The sequence below is a fragment of the Anolis carolinensis genome, unplaced genomic scaffold, assembly GCF_035594765.1.
Source record: "Anolis carolinensis isolate JA03-04 unplaced genomic scaffold, rAnoCar3.1.pri scaffold_10, whole genome shotgun sequence".
NCBI classification, from domain to species: Eukaryota; Metazoa; Chordata; class Lepidosauria; order Squamata; family Dactyloidae; genus Anolis; species Anolis carolinensis.
Genome location: NW_026943821.1, coordinates 11961951 through 11974058, shown reverse-complemented (window position 1 = coordinate 11974058; position 12108 = coordinate 11961951). Strand labels below are relative to the sequence as shown.

General features: G+C 42.9%; 1 protein-coding gene across 3 annotated transcripts in view; it reads right to left on the bottom strand.

The window, feature by feature from the left end:
• Window positions 1-5964: 5964 nt before the first annotated feature.
• Window positions 5965-12108, bottom strand: part of LOC100562035 (leucine-rich repeat and fibronectin type III domain-containing protein 1-like protein) — a 131005-nt gene continuing 124861 nt past the window's right edge. For 2 of the 3 annotated variants that reach the window (XM_062962529.1, XM_003222868.4), the window contains 2 exons: window positions 7245-8639; window positions 5965-6659 (listed from right to left, as the gene is read on the bottom strand). In XM_062962529.1, the coding sequence (XP_062818599.1) occupies window positions 6155-6659; window positions 7245-8620 (1881 nt within the window). In that variant the 5' untranslated portion in view covers window positions 8621-8639 and the 3' untranslated portion in view covers window positions 5965-6154. Of the gene's footprint in view, window positions 6660-7240; window positions 8640-12108 lie in introns of those variants that run through there. The other variant, XM_062962530.1, reaches the window with a different exon arrangement.

Sequence of the window (12108 nt, the reverse complement as noted above, 5' to 3'; positions counted from 1 at the left end):
TATACAGTACAATAATGAGATAATGAGACCCATCTAACCTGTTCCTGGATAGTTTTAATTCACCCCAGGGCTTTGCTTCCAGCAGAAGCTTTTTTTTTTTCATCCTGTCAACACACTTTTGAAATAAAGCTGAATAAATTTGCTTGTTCCTTTTCCTTTCTCCTATATAACGTGGGGTTTTCCCCTTTTGTGTTCCAGATTTATGTTTGTATGCCACAATGATAATTTCACCTTTAAACCATGCCAAAAACACATGTAGATTTGTTGCAGTATGTTGTAATCGCAGACAAAATCAGAAGTGACTTGCACTCATATATGATTTTTTTCTCTCTCTCTTGTGTGGACCATTTCTACCCAGACACCCAATGGATCATATAGTTGCTCTAAGCATGAGTAGAAATGCCATTACATTCATTTCAATTCCATAAATTGTTCAAATACGGCCAGCTTTTGTATAGTGTTGTCAGATAAAGAACTAGAAATAGCTCTTGTACTATTAATGATTGCATAGAAAAGGAAATATGAGTTGCTATTGCTTGTTACAAAATCAGGTAAGAAACAACACTTGCCAAATCTCCCCCTTTTGCATATGCAGGAGTTGTCTCCAGTTGTCACAAAAGTAGTGGTCACCCTACATTTGCATTTGCAAACAGTTTTGTAGAACCAAGAGTACCCAAACAACCAGATTTTCTGGTGATTTGGGTGTTTCTGTGTGTGATGGCCATCTTTTGCGTTCAGAGGGGGTTGTGGGGTCCAAAAATTCAATTCTCGTTTCCACATGCTTTGAGAGAACTTGAAAAAATATTTTCTTAGGTCAATGTGACCTGAGGTCTATCAGTTTTGTGAGGTGTGAAACAGGCTGATTTGTTTTGGTTTTGATATACAGTAGAGTCTTGCTTATCCAACCTTCACTTGTCCAACATTCTGTATTATCCAACGCAGTCTGTCTTCGAGTAGACAATGTTATTGTAGTCAATGTTTTCAATATATTGCAATGTTTTGGTGCTAAACTAGTAAATACAGTAATTACTACACAACATTACCATGTATTGAACTAATTTTTCTGTCGATTTGTTGTAAAACATGATGTTTTGATGCTTTGTAAAATCATAACGTAATTTGATGTTTAATAGGCTTTTCCTTAATCCCTCATTATCCAACATTTTTGCTTAGCCAACGTTCTGCCAGCTCATTTATGTTGGATAAGCAAGACTCTACTGTACACTGCACTTTGGCATGGCTATCAGTATATGTTTGTATATTTACAGACGATGATACACTGAGATTTGGTGACAGACAGGTTGTTGAGATACCAAAATGTATTTTGTAATGTATTGATTTTTTCCCCTCAGGTCCCAGAGTCCCAAGATCATCAAAGAGCTTGACCCTTTGGGGCTATTGACCCCTTTTCTCACCTGCTTCTCTTCAAAATCCTTTTCTTCCTTGGTGAGAAAAAACTTCAACATGAAGATAAAAATGGCTTTTCATTTTTTAAAAAGGATTTTTAAAAAATCCCTTTGTGCAGCCAGAGCAGTGTTTAGTTTTATTCTATTGTGGGAGAGTTTTCTTAAAAAGTCTTGCAATCTCAGAAGTCTCAGAAGAATGTGACCCAAGAGAAGAGCATCCCTGTGTCCTGCAGGCTGGAGAATAATAGCACGTCTCTTTTAGTGGTGACCCCAAGTGGCTCTAGCGGAGAGAAGAAGCTACCTCATGATGGTTAATTTATGCTTGACTTAGAGAACACCACTTATCTGACCATCCTGGAGGTCACTAATGGAAGCTTAGGCAGATATTAGCTCTACGGAGCGGAATGAGAAGGAGTATCGACATAGGCAGTCATTGGATGGGAAGGTGACTCAGAAACCTGACTTGAGGGCTTCTATTAGCCTTTCTTCCTAATCAAGTGATTGAGACTCCCCAAAGGGAAACTGATAGCCAGCTGTAGCTGCAAGTTGAGCAGAAATGAATATTTACAAGGATTAGATGGGCCAGCCATTGGATCTGCTATTACCGGGATGGCAAATTCACTCTGTAGATTTGCCATTCATCCCCTTGGGACTGTTAAAAAGAAGACTGTTGGAATGTAACAACAGGTAGAGCAGAATGAAGCTCTAATCCTCTCCAAATGAAATTTCCCTTCAATCCCCACACTTCCAGCATTGCAAAGAGTGAGGCTTTGGAAACTATTCATGCTTAAAATATTTATTTTGCTGCATTTGTGTCTCCTGGTAACTTTGCTCACCCCCCTTTTTCCCTAGATACCTGAGCTGTATTTCTAAAGGCTCAACTTGGGTTCAAATTTCTTGCATTGCTAGAAATTTGGAAATTGAATGAACATTTCATGGAGAAAGGAGAAGTCTCACTTAGGTGGGCCTTGCCCATATTTTGCCTCTCTTCTCTTGTAACCTCAGTTGTTGTTGGTATAAGACCCAAGTTGGCCAGTTCCAACAGGCATTCTGGATTCAAATGAAGATTTATAGTGTGGGTAATGTGGAAACTCTGTCCCACACCAACATAAAGATATGTGTTGATTTTAGATCCAGCCTTTAAAAGCAGACAGAACCAAAACTTGTACCTTTTTTGCATGAATTATAGGCAACAGGTACAAGTTCTTCTTTGACTGGAGAGAACCACCTTATACCACTCCAGCTTTAAAGATTAGAATGATGTTTTGTTGGGTGGGATGTGTGTTGGAAACCCTAATTTAGCCAAAACATGATTAGACACACAAGGTTTTGGAGCAGGACTTTTAAAGATGAAACACTCAAAGCCCCCAGTGTGGGTGGATAAATTTGTCAGTTTCTGTTTCCCCTGCATGTCTTTCCTTCTTTCCATTCCCAAACAAGATAAAATGTACAATTTTTTTTAATCAAAAAGTGGATTAAAATGGAACCCACACTCATCCTTACTATTTATCTGTATGCCTGCCCTGTGGGCTTTGGGGAGGCAGTTTAAAGCCAAGCTTATTTTTTTGAACAGTGAATCAAATAACTCTGGGGCATTTTAGGCTGTACGGTTATAATGCTATGATCCACTTTATGGTAACATCCTATCTAATCCTTGAATGTACATTATAGGAAAGGGGAAATAGACTCCTCATAAAGAGGGCTCTAGTGCAAACTATAAACCTTGGGCTGTCATAGCATGTTACCATGACAGTTAAAATGGAACCAGAGCGTTCTAACTGTATCGTGTGAAACGGCCCATATGATTTGTCCTTCTGTAATTCCTGGGCTTCACGACATGGTTGGTTGACACCAATTAGAGTAGTGCCATTGAGGTCTTTCCACACTTGGATGAGTATAGTGCTATCATTCCACTTTAACCACTTTTAACTATGGTTTTATCCCAGGCATGGGCAAACTTTGCCCCTCCAGATATTTTGGACTTCAACACCCATATTCATAAGAGCCAGTAGACTGTTAGGAATTGTGGGAGTTGAAGTTCAAAACACCCGGAGGGCCGAAGTTTGCCCATGCTTGTTCTATCCTATTGAGTCCTGGCTTTGTAATTCAAGGAAGAATGTTGAGAATTCTCAGCTGGGTGTTTCAGAAGGCTATAGATTCCAGAAGATATTTCCATGAGAATTAAAGTGGAATCGTGCTGTAACTGTGTAGTGTGAATCAGCCGTTGCTCCCCTGTATGCATTCTGCTTGACAGACAACAAGACCAGCTTGACTGATAATTAGCATTGATCAAATTCTTTTCAGCAAAAAAGTTTTTTAGAATACCTTTTTCTATTGAATCTCTTGCTTCACAGATTGATCCCATCTCCAGTTTGAATTTTTTCCATCATGACATAAAGAATCTGTTTGGATGCTGATGTTGGTTTAAAGTAAACCTTTATGTTCTGAACTTAAGGGATGCTATCACAGCCATCAATCTAATTTGGCAGGAGAGACCGTAAGAGGCCTCATTTGATGGATCAGGAAGAAAAAAATACACCTCAAAATGGGCTACATGGAGAAAGAGGGTGCGCCCCTCCCGCCCTGGCACAATTAAATCATGCTCAGTCCCTTATTTTGAAAGAAGTGTTGCTACAGATTGGATCAGGGCAACACTGTTTGCAGTTCAACTCTGTTTGGCTCACACTCAATTACCAGAAAGGCTTTCCTCCTTCATAATTCAGCACTCTTGGAAGCCTGAAGAAAAGGCAATCGGCATTTTAATAGTGATGTAGTGATAAGAGGCCTGCCGAAGAGTTAATCAGGGTACAAGGGTGCAGCAATTTCATGAGCTGCTATTAAATCAAGCCCTTTTAGAAGTAGCCATGGCAGGTTTCTGGCCTTCAAAACACCCCACTTAACTGGTAGGGGTTTTTTTTTCCTTCATGGAAGGGTTGGAACAAAAGCAGAAGGCTCAAAATCATTAGCTAAGATTGGTACCTCAACCTGATCACCATAACTGGGCTGTGTCTTATCTATTGGGACAAAATACCCCAATCATGTGGAATCCAGCATTTTTGGAGAGAACTTTTGGGGAGTATCCTAGGTTTTCTGCTCTTAATTGGACTTTGCCCCACATTAGATAAACTTGATGGTTAGTCCAGAATTTACAGGAAACTCCAGAGTATCTGCAGGTAAGCTGGATATCTGGATTAGGTCTGTTTCTGCCCAAATCCACTGTCCAGATGGGCACCACCACATAATCCTGTCCTTGTGCTGATTAATACAGGGAAAGGGAATGGTTCATCCTGATGCCTCCAATGATGCTCCTTGGTGGCCATATTGCTCCCTGGGAATGCCTGGCCATCGCGGTCCTGTCCGCTGATGTCAGAATAAGGCAAGAAGGAAAAGGTTGCTCTATCCCTTCCTTTCTGATTAAGTGGGAACCACATTCTAACATCAACAAAACACTTAGACAATGGCCAGGCATTCATAGGGAGCAGCAATGAGCAGTGCCAATGAGGACTGGACAAGGAAAAGCCCAGTGCAGCAGACAGTTGGTCTTAAGGGTTGTTGTATGTTTTCTGGGCTGTATGGCCATGTTCCAGAAGTATTCTCTCCTGACGTTTCACCCACATCTATGGCAGGCATCCTCAGAGGTTGTGAGGTATGGAGAAACTAAGCAAGGAAGGGAAGGTTTATATATCTGTGTAAGTGCACAGAAATGCTCAACCATTCCAACAACTATCATGTCAGATAACACAGAGAAGCCACTGAAATCCACAAGCATGTGGACAACTTCAACAGAAAGGAGGAAACCATGAAAATGAACAAAATCTGGCTACCAGTATTTAAAAAAACTCCAAAATTAGAACAGTAAATAAGGAGCAGCACTCTGAAAACAGAAGAATTCCAGACAGGAATCAATCAGGGGCAGCTAACAACTCTGAACAAAAGATTCCCCCAGGCCAGGATGTGAGGCTGGGAAGGCTATTTAATGCTAACAAAGGTGATTAATTACAACATTCACACTGGCCTCCAACAGACAAGAGTTCTTCCGCCCACCCAGGAACTTCCACAGATCTATAAACATCTCTTGCTTAGTTTCTCCATACAACTCTGAGGATGCCTGGGCAAAATGTCAGAAGAAAATGCTTCTGCAACATGGCCATACATCCCGGAAAGCATACAACATCCCTGTGATCCCAGCCACGAAAGCCTTTGACAACACATTGGTCTTGAGGCTTTATACTGGCTCTGGAGCAACTATAATAGTGGCCAAACCTAGGCTATAGGCACCAAACCTAATCCTCAACTGGGTCAAGCATTATGCTCTGGACTGGCCCCGATTAAGTTTCCTGTGTAGATGCAGCCAAGAGAACAATTCCATCACTGAATGGCCAGTAACTACCAGGAAGCCCTTAAGTGTAATGCAATGCAGCCCATGCTCACATGACATGAAACCCAACAGAGCGGGGCTTGGGGGGGGGGGGTCCAAAGGCAGCTATACCAGCACCAATCCAGACCTGATTTTAAATCTATTATCTAAGAATGATTTGTTTAAAAAAATTCTTGCAAATCACACACTTTATATTTAATATTGTGCAACAAAAATAGTTAAGAATGCAAGAGCTTTTACAGATTAAAAAAATAGTTTTTTTAAACCATCTGATCTTAAAAATAGACAATAGTAGTGAAGCTTAAAATGCAACCACAACCAGTTTCAGTTTTGGGCCACGCTTGAGAGTGAGGGAGAGGCCTCCGCGTGGCTACTGAGAGAAGGCTTCACTTCGCAAGGCGCCCGTCTCTGCCGGCGCGACACGTTCACACTCCAAACTGAGGACGCTTTTGCCTCTCTGGGGCAACCCTGAACATTCCCGCTGCAGCCCCTCCGCCAGCTTGGAGCTGGAGTGGGCCACAGAGCCGCTTTGGCTGCCGTTGGTCTGAGAACAAACATTGGTCACTTTTGTGGTTTTGTTTTTGTGGTGGTTGGTGTAAACTTTGTATTTCATCAGGAGAATGAAGATGAAGACCAAAACGGATGCCACAATGATGCCTCCGATGATGATGATCATAGTCCCACCAAGGAACTGGGCATGGAGGGAGCGGCATTGCCGGTATTCCTCCTCCGTGGTGAACTGCACACATCCGACTACCATGGTCGCTGTCAGAGATGTCACGCCATCATCATAAACGGCAAGGACACAAAGATCATAGTCACGCCCAGCCACTAGATCTGTCAGGAAGAAGGACTTACTGGAAGCTGGAATCATCCTGTAAAGAAACACAGGGACAGTAGACATCAGCTGAAGGACAAAGTCCAATACAGTTTACATCCTAGGACTTGGGAATTTCTATGTGATGCTTTGGACTTTAGAAAGAAGAAGTGTTTTAACAAAAATGCTTATGGCTTTCTTGGTAGTGTGACACACGTACTGCATGAAACACCTAGCGTAGATGTTTCCACTACTTGCCCTTGTTTTGAGTACAGTATGATCCCTGTATCCACAAGGAATCCATTCTTCTGGATATGACAAACTGTGAATAATAGCAAACCCTATAAGAATGAAGGACGAGCCCAATAATGCCATAAAGTCCCACTGGAAGAATCAGAGAGGACATATTTTGTCAGATACTAATAAATGAAACTGCAAATATAGGGATCATACTGTATATTTAAATCTTTTGATCTCTACTGAAGTCACAACAAAAACCAAGGCAAATTAAAACTACCACCTGGAATGTTCTTGATTACTTATGCTTGTATAACCAGAGGTAAAATCAATGTTAATCTTTTTTTTCAAGCACTGTACAAGGAGGTATCAAATACCTCCTGCTGTGTGGTGTTAGTCTCATTACCTGTACACTAGGATCTCATCAGCTGAGCTGTTGTACTGGATCTGGAACATTCGTATTCCTGGGATGTGATGCTGGGAAGGCCACTGGATGAGAGCAGAGGAAGAGGTCAGCTCAACCACCACCACCTTCCTCTCTTGGTGAGATTTGGTTTCATTGGGGAAGCTTGACTTGGCAGAGATAAGAATGTCTGAGGGTTCCGGGTCAGCTTCTTTATCGCAGTTGGTGCTGTTAGCCAGCTGAGGGTAGGGTTTAACCATGAGTTCAATGGGGGCAGTGGAGACCCCAGCAGCATTGGATGCGATGCAAGTAAATTCCCCTTTCTCTTCCACAGAAGCCACCAAAATATCCAAAGTCCCATTCTCATAGGAAACTGTTCTGGAAGTGTTGGAGACCAGCTTCCCCCCAGGCGAAATCCAGCGAACATATGGCTCTGGATCACCCACGGCTTTGCACTTCAAGGAAACACTCTCTCCTTCCATGACCACCTGCTTAGGGGTCTTGTGAGTGATCATGGGAGGCTCGCAAACAAACTCCTCCTCTCGTATAGTCCAGAAGTACTTACCCATCAGTTCTGGAGGAGAGGCACATGTCTCCAGGTCATCTTCCCTGGTCAGACGCCGTAGCCAAACAAGTTCACAGTTGCAATGCAAGGGGTTCCCTCCAAAACTCAGCACCAAAGAGGACAAGGGGGATCCCTTTGGCTTGGCATAGACAGGGATGCGGGAAAAGAGGGGGTCAGGGGGGATCTTTTTCAATTTGTTGGAGGTCATGTCCAGCCGAGCCAGTTTGTGAAGTTCTGAGAAAATCCCTTCTGGTACAAAATCTATGAGGTTATGATCCAAGCTGATAGTGTTGGCATTTGAAAGCCTCCCGATAGTTTCCCAAGGAATATGAACAAGGTTATTATAGGATAGATCCAGATCCTCAATTATGTCAATGAAATCCTCAAAAGACCCAGGCGAAATATAGTGCAATTGGTTATTACTGAGGATCAAGTGGCGAAGATTAATTAACCCTTTGAAGTGATCCTCGCCAATGGAGGTGAGTCGGTTACTATCCAGGTGTAACGCATGAAGGCCTTTGAGATCAAAAAAGGTGTAAGGCATGATCTGACTGATTGTATTCCGGGACAAGGTCAAGTGAATCAGGTTCGTCATGTTGGCAAAATCCTTCCGCCGCAGGCTGGTGATGAAGTTGTCCATCAGGCGGAGCTCAGCCGTTCGCCGGTCAATGCTCGGAGGGACAAAAAGCAGCCCTGTCTTGGTGCAGAGGATGGTAATTGAGGGGGAGAGAGTCTGGCACCTGCAGCGGGGCGGACACATCATGGCCTTCACCACAGTGCCCATGACCAACAGGGAGAGGACCAGCCTTTCCATGGTAAGGTATACAAGCCACCTGGAAGAGAAAGAAAGGGCAGGGAGAGATCCATAAGAAGAGGGAGATCAGAAGCCTTGTTGAAAGCACTGACACCATTCTATTGGTGATATCCATGTAAGTCTACCTGCTGTCATGTGGAAAACTGGGCAGGCTTGGTTATAACTAGCAATTACAGCCTTTGCAATATTGTGAAGGATGTCCTGTGAGAGAAACAGTATGCCCTAGATCAGGAGCCTCCGTGGTGCAGTGGGTTAAACCCTTGTGCCGGCAGGACTGATGACTTGAAGGTTGCTGACCTGAAGGTTGCCAGTTTAAATCCAGGTTTGAATCCAACCTGGGGAGAGTGCAGATGAGCTCCCTCTATCAGCTCCAGCTCTATGCGGGGACATGAGAGAAGCTTCCCACAAGCATGGTAAAAAACATCAAACATCTAGGCACCCTTTGGACAACCTCCTTGCAGATGGCCAATTCTCTCACACCATAAGTGACTTGCAGTTCTCAAGTCACTCTTGACATGAAAAAAGTAGTTCCCAACCTCTGTTTTCTCATCAGTTTTGGACTTCAGCTCCAAGAATCCGTGATAGTTATTCAAGCTGTCTGGGCTTCTGAGAACTAAAGTCAAAAATACTTGGAGGAATAATAATAATAATAAAGATTTATTTATATACCGCTCTATCTCCCGGATGGGACTCAGGGCGGTTTCCAATCATAAAAACAACACATACATTACATAACAACATAATAACACATTATTAAGCAAGATAAAACAATACAATTATATAGCAATAAATAACGTTTACACAACCTGATCAAGGGGATGGGAACCATAAACCCAATTTATTAAAATGTATCATTGTAGGCTAGATAATATATTCAGGCCCAGAGATTGGCGGTATTCCAATGTAATTACTCAAAAACCTGCCGACACCACCAGGTCTTCAGTTCCTTACAGAAATTGGATAATGTAGGGGATTGCCTGATCTCTTTTGGCAATGCATTCCAGAGCCGGGGGGCCACTGCCGAGAAGGCTCGTTCCTCGTCCCCACCAGCCACACTTGAGATGGTGGTGGGAACGAGAGGAGAGCCTCGCCGGATGATCTCAAGGTCCGCACTGGCTCATAGGAGGAGATGCGATCATGGAGATAGGTAGGGCCTGAGCTGTATAGGGCTTTATAGGTCAAAACTTGCACTTTGAATTGCTTATCGGCAGCCAATGAAGCTGCTTTAATATTAAACATTTATTTTTAAAAAAAGAAGAAGTGAAGAGTAGAACTGGTCACACTTTGCCACTTTGGACCCACACATCAACACAGCCATTTCTCCAGAAAAGTGGCCATGATGACCCCCAAGTGACAAGTCCAGGGCAACTGGGGGGATAACTTGGACAAGCGTCTCTCACACTTACATATGACCTTTCACGGACATTGTGGAGGTTGCTGTTCTCTTCCACCATCCACAGTGTACAAAGTCCCCCAGGATGTAACTCCACAGCCATTACTTTGCTGGTAGAGAGGAGTGGGAATCAGAGTATTTGTGGGTAATTGTTTGCATTGTGTTCCTTTCTCCACAAAGAGAAACATATTGTGCACACATCTTCAGCTTGCCTAGTTTTATTATCAGGTACAGGATCCAATCATCCCTGATGTAAAAATCGGGCACCCATTCAGGAGACAAAACTATTAGAAATATTTTTTAAGATAAAGACAGGCAGCTAATGTCAAAACAGTCAACAGCAGAGAAGAGACAAGTAGCCACCTGTCAATCTGATGCACTGAAAAATGCAGACGGTGCATACGGTGGAGGATGATGGACTCCTTCTGTCTTCGGTTTATTTATTTATTTTACTCTATTCTTCTAAACATGTCTGTCTTCCCTTGGCTTTCTCTTTCATCTCCATTGCTTCCAGGACAGCTGCTGGGCTTTGCCTTCGGCATTTGATCTCATCACCTCTACTGATATGACTGCTGCTTGCGTTGTTCAGACTTTGGATAACAATCCCCACCTTATTCAAACATTTCATGTTGTTCCCCCATGCAGAAGCACACTTAAATTCCATACACTGTTCATACTGTGTTTCTCACCTTTCCATCCATCTGACACAGATATCCATGGCCCCAGAGAAATATTGTCATGACAAATGTGTGTGGTGTGGTAAAGTCCTCAGATCCTGCAGTATCTAAGGACTTTACCACACCAATCTGCTGTGCCACATCAACAGTGTTAGTGCGGTTGAGCACCTTCAATATTCACTTCCCGTTCAGTAGCAGATTTGCTCTGGTTCCCCGATCCATTGTCCCACAATGTCTTCCACACAACCTACCTTTCTGCATTACACCTCACTCAGCATGTCTGCAGTTCATTAATTTTTAAATTATTATTTGTATTATTATATAATGCAAAATTCTAATACTATATCTATATATCCCAATCCCATCAACAACTAGAGAAAGGTAAATTGAATTGGGGGGTGGGGGTGGATAGGATTGGTTTCAAAATGCACATGGTGTATGTGATAGGGATAGTCACCAAAGATGACTATCCAGCGGCAATGCAATCTTTTTGCCAATTTCAAATTGTAAAGACTGAAATACCAAGAAAATAATAATAATAATAATAATAATAATAATAATAATAATAATAATAATAATAATAACAACAACTTTATTTTTATACCCCGCCCCATCTCCCCGAAGGGACTCGGGGCAGCTTACATGGGGCCTGGCCCGATAAAACAAACAAATAACAGTAACAAAGCAATAAAACAATTATCCCAGTAAAAAACATCAACATCAATAAAAACAATCATTAAAATCAACAAGCAGGATACAGTGTTAAAAACAGGAGACTAATTCGTAGATCCCAGGCGAAATGCAGAATGTTACGAAATGGGAAAAGGAAATCTCAAGTTGAATGGACAATAAAGTGCGGTATAAAATGGCAAGACAACAACAATGGGACTATTATGGAATGGACAGATAGATCAATCCAGCAACAACTAAACATCGAAGGCCTTTTGGAAGAGCCAGGTTTTTAAGCTCTTCCAGAAGGAGAGGAGGGTAGGGGCCTGCCTGATCTCTCTAGGGAGAGAGTTCCAAAGCCGGGGGGCCACGACGGAGAAGGCCCTCTCTCTCGTCCCGACCAACCGTGACTGTGAGGGTGGTGGGAGCGAGAGAAGGGCCTCCCCCGACGAGCGAAGAGAACGTGTGGGTTCATAGAGGGAGATGCGGTCTCTAAGGTAGGTCGGTCCCAAACCGTTTAGGGCTTTGTAGGTGATAACCTGCACCTTGAATTGGGCCCGAAAGTAAATGGCAGCCAGTGAAGCTCCTTAAACAGAGGCATTGAATTCTCTCCCTGTAATTCGCTCCGGTTAGAAGCCTGGCTGCCGAACGCTGTACTAGTTGTAATTTCCGGGCCATCTTCAAAGGCAGCCCCACGTAGACCGCATTGCAATAGTCCAGTCTAGAGGTATTTGTGATGACTCATGGGC